Source organism: Protobothrops mucrosquamatus, unplaced genomic scaffold, assembly GCF_001527695.2.
Source record: "Protobothrops mucrosquamatus isolate PMUCROS unplaced genomic scaffold, P.Mucros_1.0 scaffold6368, whole genome shotgun sequence".
Taxonomy (NCBI): domain Eukaryota; kingdom Metazoa; phylum Chordata; class Lepidosauria; order Squamata; family Viperidae; genus Protobothrops; species Protobothrops mucrosquamatus.
The window spans coordinates 2,863-18,134 of NW_015392195.1; the positions used below are offsets into that span (position 1 = coordinate 2,863).

Here is a 15,272-nt window from a genome sequence, read left to right on the forward strand (position 1 = left end):
AGTTGTTTCTCCTAGGTATTACACATAATCTGGATGTAAAAGAAACGAATTTGATGTTGTATTGTTTAACTGCTGCCCGTTTGCTGATAGCTCAAAATTGGAAGAGTCAAGTTTTACCTACAATAGAGGACTGGAGAGTGAAGGTTTCGCATCTTGCTGAAATGGCAAAGATTTCGGCTTATTTGAAGGATCATTCAAACGAACAATTTTTATCAATATGGAGAAGATGGATTGTTTATATTCAAAATAAGTATAAAATGGTGGAATATAGGTTAGGTTTTTAGATAAAAAATTTTTTTTTCTTTTTATATATATACATATATTTCACCTACTTATGTAGAATTATATTTTGTGGAGCTAGGGATATTAGTATAAGGTTACTTTTAGATGAATAGTATCCTGGGATTAGGTTTGGGAAGTCCGGGTGGGGGGTGGGGGGGAGTTTTTAATTGTGATGTACTTGTGATTGCTTTTTTTTTTATGTTGAAAATAATAAAAAAAAATTTTTGGAAAAAAAAAAAAAAATTAAAAATGTTCAAGGCGTCTTATGGAGAAAAATTTAAACACATCTAAAGAAAATTACAATCATTAGTAGCAAAGCATAAGCAACCAATTTGGTCAACGTAAAATAGAGAAACAAAATAGACCAAGTGAAATGACAGAGTGGTTGTCAGAATCCAATTATATTTCATCTCTAGTTATCGACTATGGAAACCCCCATTTCTGCCCTCTCTGGATTCTGTCATACTACGAAGGGGAAGGGGGATAAGCAAAGGGGTCTTATGGCTCTCACTTCCTCCTTACAACTTCAAAGGGACTGAATGTGGATCGCACCAAAAGGACTGATCATAACAATAGGGCCCATCAGCTTTCATCTACTCCTCTCTGAAGTTTCCCTTCCGCCACCGTGAGGAAAAGGGGGTGGAAATGTAACGCCTGGGATTGTCGCTGGAAGGACGGTGGGGTGGGGTGGGGGGCTGCTTGGGAACACATAAAACCTTGAACCGTAGGGCTTGGGCCCCAGGTCCTGTCTAGAACGCCTGCAACCATCTTCTCTTAATAAAGATGCCTGTTGGAAGAAATATTCCAAGAGTTCTGTCTTCTTAAGATGCAAAGTGGGGTGGGTCCTTACAGTGGTAAAGAGATCCTGGCCTGGCACTACTAAGATGGCAGAGCAGGCTCAGGGGCCAGCCTTCTATCGGAACACTGCCCACTAAACCTTTGATGAGGAGAGCCAGAGCGGCCCCTTATGAAGGACGTAGAGGAGAAGAGGGTCCCAGTCCTTCATTCGGTCACTTTCGCTTCAGTTTGTGACCATTTGTCTCCAGAGATGATGCTTCTGCGCTTTAAGCGAGATCTGCGGTTCCTGGCAAAACAGCCTCCAGGGCCTTGGCCACCCCAGCTAAATGGGACTTAATGGATTCACAGGCAGCAGGTGCTGCTGGCATATGGTGCAGCCCCCCCACTCCCCCCCCAGGGCTCTGCTTGATCTATATGGGAAACAGGAGGCCAGATGAGCTCATGTGGCAGTAGAGCTTTGCTGCCCACGCTTCCAGGCCACAGATGAGGTGACCTCGTTTTCGTGTTACGTTTCAGCATAGCTGCTGAAATAATCCACCAGCAGCTGCGGCACAAGTCCCTGGGAGGCGAGCTGGAGCATGTGGTGGGTGAGGCTAAAGGCAAAGCTGCATGGGGCTATCTTGGTTCAGCACCTCTCCTGTCAGAATCCAGTTATATTTCATCTCTAGTTATCAACTATGGAAAACCCCATTTCTGCCCTCTCTGGATTCTGTCATACTACGAAAGGGAAGGGGGATGAGCAAAGGGGTTTTATGGCTCTCACTTCCTTCCTTACAACTTCAAAGGGACTGAATGGGGATCGCACCAAAAGGACTGATCATAACAATAGGGCCCATCAGCTTTCATCTACTCCTCTCTGAAGTTTCCCTTCCGCCGGCCGTGAGGAAAAGGGGGTGGAAATGTAATGCCTGGGATTGTCGCTGGAAGGACGGTGGGGTGGTTGGGCTGCTTGGGACCACTTAAAACCTTGAATGGGAGGACTTGGGCCCCAGGTCCTGTCTAGAATGCCTGCAACCATCTTCTCTTAATAAAGATGCCTATTGGAAGAAATATTCCAAGAGTTCTGTCTTCTTAAGATTTCTGCAGAAAAGAGGTGTTGCTTGGCTGGGGGTCTAAAAAGGCCACTGGCTAATGGCTTTCCAGTTTTGGCAGAGCCACTTGCAAAATTTGAAAAAGGCCATGCCAGCTCCCAGGCAGCAGTTTGCCTCCCCCAGGACCCCAAACCTTGACTCCTGCCGGAGGACTGGGCTAGATCTCAGCACCGCTGCCCTCATAGCTCGTCCCTCCTCTGCCTCTTCTTTTAGGCAGCCAAAGCTCTCGCTCTTTCCCTGACCAGCAACACCTCCATTGTGAAGCTGAACCTGAGCGACAACGGGCTGGATGGAGACGGCGCAGTGGCGATGGCAGAGATGTTAAAGGAGAACTGCTACATTTCAGGTGCCTGGGAGATTCTGAGAATTGCTTCAGGGGGCGAAAACGGAGAGTCCATGTAATCCAGTGGTTCTCAATCTGTGGGTCGGGACCCCATTTGGGGTCGATTGACCATTTCATGGGGGTCGCCAAGCAAGGCTGTCCGCCATTTTTTTTGTCTGCCATTTTTTTTGTCCGCCATTTTTTCCCCTTTTCTGGTGGGTGCCTTACCTCCCTTGGGCTGGGCCAGCTGGTGGTCGGCCTGCTCCGTCTCTGCCGCTTGCCAGCTACGCCTCGGCCGGCGCAGGGGGCGGAACCACGCATGTGCGGCGCTCCCGGGCAGGGAAAGTCCTCGACTTACAACCGGTTGGGTAGTCCTCGACTTACGACCGGTTTAGTCCTCGACTTATGACCGGTTTAGTCCTCGACTTACAACCGGTTTAGTCCTCAACTTACGACCGGTTGGGGTCGCGGCATTAAAAAGGTTGAGAACCACTGATGTAATCCATCTGCCTTGAGATGTTTGGGATTGCCGTTAAACCGTTGTTAGATCCCCTCTAAATAACTTCCAGTTTCTAAAAGCAAAGATTTGCTTTTTCATATAATACAGCAGTAAAGCTTGAAGTTTGTTGTAACTGGTCTTAAGAATGCAGTCCTCTTTTATTAGGGGCGACCCAAGCATCATGAGATTGTGGTTTGTAGATTTCTTTATTTGCTTGACAACATTTATGTGCCGCTCCCAGTTTGATGGGTTGAGCTGAGGAGTGTCTTTCTCCAAGGATTCTCCACGGAACCAGTTGTGGCCTTTGACCAGCTTTCATTCCTGGCCAAAGTAGAGATTGAGGAACAAAGACATGTTGGCCTAATGGTTCCGGGGGATTCTGTATGTTGAGCCAGCTGAGAGATCAACCTCCTTCTCTTTCAGAACTTGATTTATCAGAGAATAAAGTCGGAGTGAAAGGGACAGAAGCTCTGTCTACAGTGCTTCAGGAAAATCCAATTCTGGTGTCCTTGAAACTTTCAGGAAATGAATTAAACGACAGGGCAGCCAAATACCTGGCAGACGCTTTAGTGACCAATCAGAAAGTGGAGCACCTTGATCTGAGTCATAACAGGCTCGGAGAGCCAGCAGGTACTGTAAATGTCATAGAAATATTGTTTTTGGCTGTCGTGTGGGAAGCTCTGTAGCACCTGTGAGAAAGACACACACCTACACATGCAATTTGTCTATTCATGGCCCTTTGGTTTCTAGAGCACCGCATACCTTTATGCGGAATATGAATTGTTAAATCAAGAACCAGCTGTGGTTTTCATAAGCTAAGAACTAACCATTAGGGTTTACTTTTGTTGGGGGGGAAAGAATTGCTGGATTGTGACTCCTGCCCTCCCTCCCTCCCTCTTTCTTGCCTTGTTACCTGCTGTGGCTTGGAATCTCCTTCTATGCCTGACCCCACGCGAGGTTTTGACTTCCCACCAGTCCGATCTCTTTCTTCTCCTTATGTTTTGAAGAAGACTTTGTGATTTGATGGAGAGCAGGCGGGGACAAAAAGAAGAGAGAGTATGCAGAAAATAGGGAACAGCTACCAATGTTGAGGAAGCGAAAAAGAAAATTAAGGTAGGGATTAGAAAGTTGGGCTCACTTAAGTTTCTGCCTGCCCTTTTAAGAGTTTTACCCATTGGTTTACCATAAAAATTGCTTCCTGAAACTAGAATTATTGATATGTAATCCTAAAATTGTGTAGGAGTAATAAAAAGCAGTATCAAAAGGTTATCGAAATAATTTATTTAGCATATGGCATATCATACGTGGACTAGCAATATAAATTAACAAGTCAAAATAATATGAATATTAGAGAGAGAGAAAGAGAGACAAAGCTAGAAATGGGAAGATAAAAAACATACACACATATTGCTGAAAAGCATTACAATTGACTCCTGATAATTTTTTTCTGAGGAGAGCAGTCCAGAAAAAAGATTAAAAAACCAAGTCAGATCTTTGAGTAGGCTACAGAGACATTGTTTTCTGGGGAAAAAAAATACAAAGAAGGATTGCTAATATTTTCTTGTAGGGTATATTAATAATAATAATTTTTATTTTGCGGTCACAGACCAAAATGCAAATTCAACAGAAGAAAACACAAGAAAAATATAATCACAAACAATGAAACACCAGAAGCCTTGGCTAAAGGGAATTACAACGTTCTCCTCTAATAGTTACAGCTCTTAAAAGAAACTTAGAAACCTGAGTAGTAATATTGGAGGAGCCATCCCCTAGACAATATAAGACCAAATTACTAACATTGGAACCAGAGGGATCAATTCCAAGGAGAGACAATAATTTAATTCTGCCTGTGTTGTACATAGGGCAGTATGATAAGACATACTCCACACTTTCAACTTCGGCCCTATCACAGGGGCATAGTCGCTCACTAAACGGGAGCCTCTTAAATCGCCCGTCGAGTAGTGCTGACGGCAAGACATTGAAACAGGCCAGGGAAAAGACTCTTGTATACTTGGGGATGGTTAGAGTATAGAAATATGAAGCCACCCTCAATCCATCATTATTAGAATGGCTGAAGATCAAAGGGGAGCAGGTTTTATTGGCTCTGGCTCTTAAATATTGGAAATCTATGTCCACAAGCCGTTGGACTACCCTAAACTGGGCGTCCTTGAGACCATAATCTCCCAGAGCATCCCCCGTAAAACCTAGCAAGTGGAGTTTCTTCGTCAGCATTGTAGGGTATATTATCAACTTATCAGTCTGAGATTTCCAGAGAAAATCTGGCAATTTCTTTCTAGCACTGGCCAGAATTACCCTGAGCTTTATGTGACAGCGAGGTCAGCCAGAAGCCGCAAACTGTTGGGTCAAAGTAAAGATGCCACAAAGGTTACGTCTCCTCCAAATTGGTTGCAAAACCCACCGAAAACTTTGTCTTAGATCTTCAGTCCAACCTGTGGAAAACGTGAAGTGCCTGAGGAGAACTGGGCTTCCGCGACACAGTTTAAGAAGCTCTGCTCTAAACTTGGTGGTGGGAACAGCTAGGCCAGGGGTAGGCAACCTTGGCTCTTTTATGACTGGTGGACTTCAACTCCCAGAATTCCTGAGCCAGCATGAAGGAAATGTTGGCCCCTTCATGACTTGCAGACTTCAACTCCCAGAATCCCTGAGCCAGCCTGGCTCAGCTTGGAAACCTCTGCCTTTCCCCTCAGCATGACTGGCTCAGGAATTCTGGGAGTTGAAGTCCATGAGTCATAAAAGAGCCAAGGTTGCCTACTCCTGAGCTAGGCTGACCTGAGGGAGGAGAATAAAACCCCTCCATGTCATGATGTCGATCCCTTGAAAGCCTCTGCGTGAGCCCCCGGTCTCCTCAAATGGGCGGCATGCAGGGGAACGGCTTTGTGAATGGCGCCAAGCCTGTGGGAGTCATCTGTTTCTGCAACTCTCTGCTGATTCCCATAAGCAGGTGTTCCTCAGAGTTCCTGGCTCTGTGGGAACCACCTCTTCCTACTGCTTGCAGATCCTACTATCCTTCCCTTCTTCTCTGTGAGCTGATATCTCTGCTGAGGCTAGAAGACTTGCTTGGCGAAACGTCAGCAGAAAAATCCACATTAGGTTGGATAGCAATAGCACTAAGACTTGTATACTGCTTCACAGTGTTTCACAGCCCTCTCTCCAAGCGGTTTACAGGATCAACCTACTGCCTCTAAAAATCTGGGTCCTCATTTTATTGGCCTCAGAAGGATGGAAGGCTGAGTCAACCTTGAGCTGGTGAGAATCAAACTGCAGGCAGTGGGCAGAATTAGCCTGCAATACCGCATTCTAACCACTGTACACTATAGAAGGGAGGGAGGGAGGGAGGGAGGGAAGGAAGGAAGGAAAGGAAAGAAGGAAAGAGCATTAGCAAGAGCACTTAGACTTATATACCACTTCATAGTGCTTTACAGCCCTCTTTAAGCTGTTTAGAGAGTCAGCCTTTTGCCCCCAACAATCTGTCTCCTCATTTTACCGACCTCGGAAAGATGGAAGGCTGAGTCAACCTTGAGCCGGTCACGATCGAACTGCTGGCGGTCAGCAGAGTTTGCCTGCCATACTCATTCTGATCACTGCACCACCACGGCTCCTGTACGGGGAGAGGCTGCTACTGTAAAGGTGGGGTGGGATCCAAGGGGGTGTCATTCTTTTCCAAAGCCTCCCTCAGTTTGACGTTTCAGGCCTCTTTCCCATTTCTCGTGTCTCCGTCTCCATTGAACCAGGAGAAGCCCTCGGGATGGCCATGGCGGAAAATGTGGGCCTGAAGCAACTCAACCTCAGCTGGAACAACTTTCGGGGCCAAGGAGCAGCGGCTGTTGCCAAAGGCTTGGGGGTAGGAAAGGGGACTTCGTTCGAGAGGTTTCCTCATGGATAAAGTTATAAAGCATAAGATCTTGTTTCATCCCTCCATCCCCTAAAGGGCAAACAAGTTTGAAATAGTTTGGCCCTGCTTGTTCTCGTGCAGGGGTAGGCAACTTTGGCTCTTTTATGACTCGTGGACTTCAACTCCCAGAATTCCTGAGCCAGCCATGCTGAGGGGAAAGGGAGAGGTTTCCAAGCTGAGCCATGCTGGCTCAGGAATTCTGGGAGTTGAAGTCCACGAGTCATAAACGAGCCAAGGTTGCCTACAGGCCGCTTTATGACTCATGGACTTCAACTCCCAGAATTCCTGAGCCCGCATGGGGGAAACTTTGGCCCCTTCATGGCTTGTGGACTTCAACTCCCAGAATTCCTGAGCCAGCCATGCTGAGGGGAAAGGAAGAGGTTTCCAAGCTGAGCCATGCTGGCTCAGGAATTCTGGGAGTTGAAGTCCACGAGTCATAAAAGAGCCAAGGTTGCCTACCCCTGTTCTAGTGTATAGCGCAGGGGTGGGCAACTGCGGCACCTAATGTTTTTTTTTATTATTGTTTTAATGGTTTTTACTGCTTTTATTGTTTTAAAATGTTTTAAAGATTTTAATCATAATATATGTTTCTGAATCCTGAGCCACCCAGTGGCGTTTGCTGAGATGGGTGGCTCTAGAAATCAAATGGACTTCAGCTCCCAGAAACCCCCAGGCAGCTACTGTATGCTGCCGAGGTTGAGAAACACTGGCCTCAACAGTGGAAGAGGTAGCCTGTTTGGAAAGAACCTGGAAGCAAATCTTGAGTGGGTGAAGGCCTGGGAACTCTCCGTCAGGGTATGGCTTGTGATTGGAAGCTCTAGGTGGCAAGGGAAAAACTCTTGTGTCAGGACCCACTTCAACGAATCACCCAAGAAAGCAGAACTCTTGAAACAGGCATTGTCTCAACTTTTATTAGGGACTAGTGACAGTAGGGAGTGTAAGGCGAGATCTGAAGAAAAGCCCGTGTGAATGATAGAATTAAAGCATCTTGTCTCCTGTGGACTCTCCACCTTGGATCTTCTCCAAGCGCTGCTCAATCTGTCTTGTTCCACAGGCGAATATATTCCTTCGAGTCCTTGATCTGTCATACAATGGCTTTGGCAACAGTGGTGCAGCTGCTCTGGGGGCAGCCCTGAAAAGCAACAATGTACTGGAAGAACTCAACATCAGGTAACAAGGCGCGCGTGTGTGTGTGTGTGTGTGCATGTACCCGCACTTCCTGAGTGCTGAGAGCTGTTTCTTAATCATCCTTGGCACAAGCCAGCAAAGTGAATAGTTTCTAGGATTCCCTCTTGCCATCAGGGCAGTTGAGGCTGAGGCCATCAAGTGAGCTTCCGGCAAAGGTTGGATTTGAATCAGGAACCTCACCCACTTAGGGGGAGAGGAGAAACTGGCAGTCTCTTCTCTCCCATCTTCCCCTCTGCTCAGGCTGCCTATCCAGAACAGAACAGAACAACAGAGTTGGAAGGAACCTCAGAGGACTTCTAGTCCAATCCCCTGCTCAAGCAGGAGACTCTATACCACAGGTCGGCAACCCGCGGCTCCAGAGCCGCATGTGGCTCTTTGAGCCTTGTCCTGCGGCTCCCAGCCTCCTCTGCCATTTGCAGAGAGACAGAGACAGAGAGAGGCACTTGCACTTCCCTTCTCTCTGTCTGTCTGTCTGTCTGTCTCTCTCTCTCTCTCTGTGTGTGTGTGTGTGTGTAAAAATGAGTGGCCTCACACTGTTCTAGGACAAGCTGACAAGTTTATTGGGCGGGGCTCCTCCCTTTGCTGCGTCTCAGCAGGAAGCAGCAGAAAGTAGCAGAAAGCAGCAGCAGCCCCCCCCTCTCTCTCTCTCTCACACACACACACACTGAGTGGGGGAAGAGGACTGGCAGACCAAGGGCAGGAAAGAGCCAGTCCAATAAGAATATGTGTCAGCTTGTCGGAGAACAGTGTGAAGCCAGCTTGCCAGGTGAGCAGAAGATTGGAGAGAGGGAGAGGGAGGGAGGGGAGAGAGAGAGGGAGGGAGACAAAGAGAGAGAGAGAGAGAGAGAGAGAGAGAGAGAGAGAGAGAGAGAGAGAGAGAGAGAGAGAGAGAGAGAGAACTCATGCACAGCAACCTCTATTTCTTTTTAATTAAACTCTTCAATCAAGCTTCCCCCCCCTCACGCACGCGCATGTTTTGCAGCTCCCGGTGTTTTTTTTTCTCTGGGAAACGGGTCCAGGTGGCTCTTTGAGTGTTTCAGGTTGCCGACCCCTGCGGGCCTATACCATTCCAGACAAGTGGCTGTCCAGCCTCTTCTTAAAAGCCTCCAGTAATGAGCAGCCACAGTTTCTGAAGTTGTGGGTGCTCCAACACTGTCACCCTCAACTATTCTCCCTCTGGCTTAGTGTTTGGGGCACCCAGGGGAAAAAAATCATTTTGATGGGCAACATTTTCCTCGGAAGAGAATGTCTGCTGAAGTTAGTTCCTTTGCTACTTCCCTAATTGGCGTCTTTAGACCTGACCAAACTCTAAAACGTTTAAATGTATTAACTAAGAGGGAAGATTCAATCTCTTATCATAGTTGGTAGATTAACTTATTCCCAACAGCAAGCTAGTGTGGGTCAGTGCACAGGCGTGCAGGAAGAGCAAAAGTGGGGGACTTCTGAGTGCCTTTTCTCTTTATTCTCAGTAATAACCGCATCGCCTTGGAAGGAGCCCTCGCGCTTGCTTCGGGCCTGAAAGGAAACAAGAATCTGAGGAGACTCAAGGTGAGGAGCATTTGGGAAGGTGACCCTGAGATCCTAATAGCCCTGCCCGGTGGGTGATCCAGAGGGTGTCTGTTCTTTCCTGTGATCTGCAGATGTCCAGGAACCCCATCCAGAATGAAGGCTGCCTTGGCATCCTCAAAGCCATCCGAGCAAATCCTGGAGCTGCGATGGAGTTTCTGGATTTTTCAGTAGGTGGTTGGTCAAAGAGGGAAAATCGGCTGTGCGAAATGACGATGCAGGACTGTCTAAATCAGGGGTAGTCAACCTTGGCTCTTTTATGACTCGTGGACTTCAACTCCCAGAATTCCTGACCCAGCTAAGCTGGCTCAGGAATTCTGGGAGTTGAAGTCCACGAGTCATAAAAGAGCCAAGGTTGACTACCCCTGGTCTAAATGGATGGGGAACCGAACACACCGCATTGTTGGCATCTGGCCAGAGTTCCCCAAGGAGGGCAGCGAAGTTGTGAGAGGCATGCCAAGTAAAGGGAAATCCAGACCAGAAATGCTTGGTGGATGTGATTCTGGGCTCTGCTGTGATCAGGTGACAGGAGGATCAAGGGAATAATGAATTTGTGAAGTTGCTGCAACTGCACCGATTAAGGGGAAAGGAGAGGCAGCCACGGCTTGGAAGTAGCTTGCATTTCTTTCCTCCAGAATGCTTCTTCGCCTTCCCAATTTCCTTCTGGTCCCCCATCCGAATATCAACCAGACCTGCCCCTGCTTGGCTTCCAAGCCTAGAAAAGGTTGCAAAGTTAGATAAGATTAGGTTAATGCATTAAGGAAGGTAAGGCCCATTTATTCTATAGGTGCTGCATTCCAGACTGGAATACAGCCGGGGCTGTGTGTGTGTGTGTGTGTGTGTGTAATAGACAGGGAAAGGCCATTTCCTCAAGCCTTGAAGATGAGGTTTCCAGCTCAACACAGCACAGCATCAGCTGGGTGTCAAGTCTGCTAACATTGGATGTTCTTGCTTGCCCTATGTGAAGAAGCAAACATATCTTATTCAGCCTACATATCACTTCAAGAGTTAAAGCAGACAATGTTAACCCAGTGAGTGGGAAAGTATGCCAGCTAATCATAACAATATCTTTGCATAGCACGGCCAAGGTCAGCGTAACGGGGAAATAGGGAGGGAGCGATTCACACTTCAAATTAATTGGAGCATATGATTGATGACTGTGAAAGGAGGGAGGGAGTTGTGTGTTGTCACGAGTGCTTGGGTGGTGGGGGTTTCAGTTTTTGGCTTTCTATTGTTCGTGCCGAAGCGATGTAGCCAATTAAAGGATTCTTTAAGGTAATCAAGCCTCAAAGTTCTTTGTAAAGCTGCTTCTTTTCGGAACCATGTCACTGGGCCTTGGTCTGATCCAAGGAGGGTTATTTTCTGTCCTTCTCAGGAAAAGGGCTCCCTTGTCACTAACGTCCACTGCTGGTCTGGTCCCTGTCTTTGGGTGAACCCGCCTCGTCTGGCTGCCTCTCTCTCCTTTGCTTTGCTTTGTGGCTGTTGGTTGGACTGCACGGGAGCACAAGATGGGAGACTTGTTTTAATCTGGCCTGAGACGGTGGCAGCTTCAGCGCCGATCTGCTCACTGCCCGGCGTTCCTCTCTTTCAGGCGATTGTGGTGAAGAAGGACTTTGTCCGAGCCTGTGAGGCTGTCCAGGCACTTTTCCCGAGCCTTCTGATTCAGCACGATGGAATCACTCGCTTGTTCAGAAGAGAATTTCCAAAGGTGCAGCACGTAACTTTGCTTCTCTGGGGAACACGCTTGTCTTTCTGTGGCTGGATGCCCTAAATCAGTGATGGCGAACCTTTTAGAGACCGAGTGCCCAATCTGCAACCCAAAACCCACTTATGCATCATCGAGTGCCGGGTGGGTGTGGCCCATTGAGTGGGTGTGGCCCATTGGGTGGGCGTGGCTGCGGTGGTAACGGCAGACTGGGTGGGACTAAAAAGTTCAATCAATCAATTCCAACTTTGCGAGATCTTTTTTTTTCCTGCAAGAAGTTGAAATTGATTGATTGATTGAACCTTTTTTCTTTATTTTGCACACGGCGGCAGAGGCCTAAAGCGAAAAGGTTTTATAAAACCCAGCTGAAGGCCTAGGACTGGGGCGACGGCGCGCGTGCCCACAGAGAGGGTTCTGAGTGCCACTTGTGGCACGTGTGCCATAGGTTTGCTACCACAGCCCTAAATGCAGGGGGGGGGGGTCTCCACCCTTGGCAACTTTAAGACTTGACTTCAAACTCCTAGAACTCTATACCGGCTGAGGGATTCTTGGGAGTTGAAGTCCACAGCTTAACGTTGCCAAGTTTGGAGACCCCTGCCCTAGTGTGCTGTTCCTTCCTACTGCTGTCTCAGCTCAGACAGGCCCAGCAGCACATGGGTGTTTCTGTGTGGGTGTGTGTGCCAAGGGGATCAGCGTGATGGAAAATGTGCCGGGTTGTCAAGCCACAAGCATCCCTGTCATGGCTGCCTCTCCTAGGAAAGGAAAAACCCTTCCCTCCATAAGATTTAGAAAAAAAGCTACTTTTATGAGGAAAGAATTAACTGCAGCCACTTCTTTCCTACTCAAAGTACCTTTTCTCTAAATCTATGGAGCGGAGGGTTTTTCTTTCCTAGGATCTGAGTAGAGGCAGCCTTGACAAGCCCAGTGTCGCACACAAAGCTAAAAGCTGGCAGCACAAGGTCCCACAAGGGCAAGGCCACTTTTGTTATTCTGCCCAAAGCAGGGAGAGCTGCTGAGCAGACTTGGAAGTTTTTGTAGCCCCTGGAATCTGTTGGCTCTCGATGATCCCCCGATTGTGAATACTTGCAGCATCTGGGTTCCCAGTCGTCCAGGGAAATCCCTTTGCAGGGAAAATAATTCAGAAGCCTTGTGAGAGATTTAGCTGACTTCTGTTCCTGCCTCTGAGGAACGTTGGGTGGCTCCAGATGCCCTCTGAAAGGAAGTTCAGCAGTCTACGGTGCTGCCTCTGCACAGCAGCACTGGGGGTGTCCAGCCAGACCATGGGTTGGCAACCCACGGCTCCGGAACCGCATGTGCGCACTTGTGCTTCCCCCCCCCCTCTCTGTGTGTGTATGTGTAAAAAAGAGAGTGGCCTCACGCTGTTCTCCGACAAGCTGACAAGCTTATTGGGCGGGCTCCCTGCCCTTGTTGCATCTCCGCAGGAAGCAGCACAAAGCAGCAGCTCTTTCTCTCTCTTTCTCTCTCTCTCACACACACACACTCACACTGAGTGGGGGAAGAGGACTGGCAGACCAAGGGCAGGAGAGAGCCAGCCCAATAAGAATGTGTGTCAGCTTGTCGGAGAACAGCGTCAGGCCAGTTGGCCAGGTGAGCAGAAGATCGGAGAGAGGGGGAGAGAGTGAGGGGGGAGGAAGAGAGAAGGGGTGGGGGAGAGAGAGAGAGAGAGAGAGAGAGAACTCATGCACAGCAGCCTTTATTTCTTTTTAATTAAACTCTTCAATCAAGCCCCCTCCTCTGGTGCGCGTGCGTGCGCACACGTGTTTTGAGGCTCCCAGTGTTTTCTGTGGGAAACGGGTCCAAGTGGCTCTTTGAGTGTTTAAGGTTGCTGACCCCTGCCAGACCAAAGATGATTTCTTCCACTAGATCCTTTCCTGGCCAGATGGAGGATTCCAACTGTGCATGCCCCTAGATAGCAAGCCTGGTTCTGACATTCAGTAACACCTGTTCCCAAAGCCAAGAGTCTTCCTTAGAACCCAAGGCCTGGATGCAGCCCAGCCAAGCTCTAGATCAGCGGTTCTCAACCTATGGGTCGCGACCTCATTTGGGGTTGATCGACCATTTCACGGGGGTCGCCAAGCAAGGCTGTCCGCCATTTTTTTTTTCCCTTTTCCGGCGGGTGCCTTACCTCCCTTGGGCTGGGCCAGCTGGTGGTCGGCCTGCTCCGTCTCTGCCGCTTGCCAGCTACGCCTCGGCCGGCGCAGGGGGTGGAACCACGCATGCGCGGCGCTCCCGGGCAGGGAAAGTGCTCGACTTACGACCGGTTGGGTAGTCCTCAACTTATGAGCGGTTTAGTCCTCGACGTACGAGCGGTTTAGTCCTCGACTTACGACCGGTTGGGGGTCGCGGCATTAAAAAGGTTGAGAACCACTGCTCTAGATCTAGTTGCTTTCCTAAGGCACCTTTGCATCAGGAAGTGGAGAAATCTGACGGTGCCAAAAAAACCCCAGCGGCATTGACTCCTTAATGGACATGTGTGTTCTCACATTTGCAGGTTTCCTAAAAGAGATTTTTGGTGACCGTGGAAGACCAGCCTTTTCTGCTTTACGTCCCGGAAGGGAGCGATGCTTAATAGAGACTCAGGCCTTGCGATCCCCTCCCCACCGCCGTGCTTCTCTTTGTGCTAGAAGCAGCAAGTTGTGTTAAATGCCACTTTTTTATGTGCTGAATTATTGCTGCCGGCATCTCCTTCCAAGGATTTTGGTACCCTGCTCACAGCAACTCTAGGGGACCCACTGACACAAGATGCAGCGAGGGCTCCTGGCAATTTTCTCTTTGAGGCAAACTCTCCAGTGATCTGATTAGACAGGTTGTCCGTGTGGACCTCAATTGAGGCTAACAGGAAGCAGGTAAAAAATCTGGGAAGGAACTTTGGATGCATTTATTCTCTCTCATTCTACAGAGTTTGGGAACCGCTCTTCTATCCAAAAATCTGTCCTGGTACTTTTTAGCCAGATCTTTGTGTGCCATCCTCAATATAAACCTTTCCTTTTGCGCCATCTGCGCTGCTTCCCCTGAAAACTTTTGCAATTGCCAGGATTGTACAGCAAACCTCCGGGCAGGATACTGTCCCAGAGGAAGTCTCCCCCTCCCTCCCCGCCTCGCAGGCAACCCAGTCCTGTTGGGCCAGAGGAGGTGAAGGTGAGTTTCTGCTTGGGGGAGGCCATCCATAGCCCCCCCCTCCCCATGTTAAGGGATCTTGACACAGCTGTAGTGAAATTCAGGGATGGGATGGCTGTGGGGGTCCAGGGCCACAAAGACACAAGGTAGCCTTCCGGCTGTGTGTGGTCAGCTCCAAGTCATATTGAAGGGTGGGGGAGAGAGAGAAAGATGAAGTTGGGGAGTGATGAAGGGGAACCCCCCCCCCACTTCCAAATTGTCTTGAGTCAAGCAAAGGATCACTTACACGTAGTTTGCTCAATAAGGTGCCATTTGTAGTAAATAATGTATCACACTCCAGCTCTCTTTATTTTATTTTTTTTATTTTTGTAAACTTCAGTTTTGCCAATTTTGTCAGAGAAACGTTGCGTCGTTCCTAAGTTCAATGTATTCTGCCCAGAGTCACTTTGTGCGAGATGGGCAGCCATCTAAATTTACTAAATAAATAAATAAATAAATAAAATCTAAATCTATCCACCGCTAAAACTCTTGTGTCTGTAACCTTTAACTGGGGGGAAAGGGTACATCATAGGCTAAAACCTTTTCAACCAGTATACCTCAGGCGGGCTAACTTACAGAGTGTCTTCAAAATCTGGGAAATATAGCTCTGGTAGAATTGAAATCTGGCAAATTTTATAAAATATTTTACGATTAAAAATTAGCGTTTTGTGATGTAATAAAAATGTCACAAATTTTTTCCTCTGGTCAGTGTTTGTGCTATACAATTCAAC

General features: G+C 48.1%; 1 protein-coding gene across 1 annotated transcript in view; it reads left to right on the forward strand.

Annotated features, from left to right (window-relative positions):
* Positions 1-13,885, forward strand: part of LOC107300208 (leucine-rich repeat-containing protein 74B-like) — a gene marked incomplete at its 5' end in the record, with an annotated part of 16,080 nt that extends 2,195 nt beyond the window's left edge. Inside the window, 8 exons of the mRNA XM_015829545.1 lie at positions 2,385-2,517; positions 3,416-3,622; positions 6,745-6,854; positions 7,960-8,075; positions 9,563-9,641; positions 9,734-9,829; positions 11,251-11,376; positions 13,877-13,885. Coding sequence (XP_015685031.1) covers positions 2,385-2,517; positions 3,416-3,622; positions 6,745-6,854; positions 7,960-8,075; positions 9,563-9,641; positions 9,734-9,829; positions 11,251-11,376; positions 13,877-13,885 — 876 coding nt within the window. The remainder of the gene's footprint in view (positions 1-2,384; positions 2,518-3,415; positions 3,623-6,744; positions 6,855-7,959; positions 8,076-9,562; positions 9,642-9,733; positions 9,830-11,250; positions 11,377-13,876) is intronic.
* Positions 13,886-15,272: the final 1,387 nt, after the last annotated feature.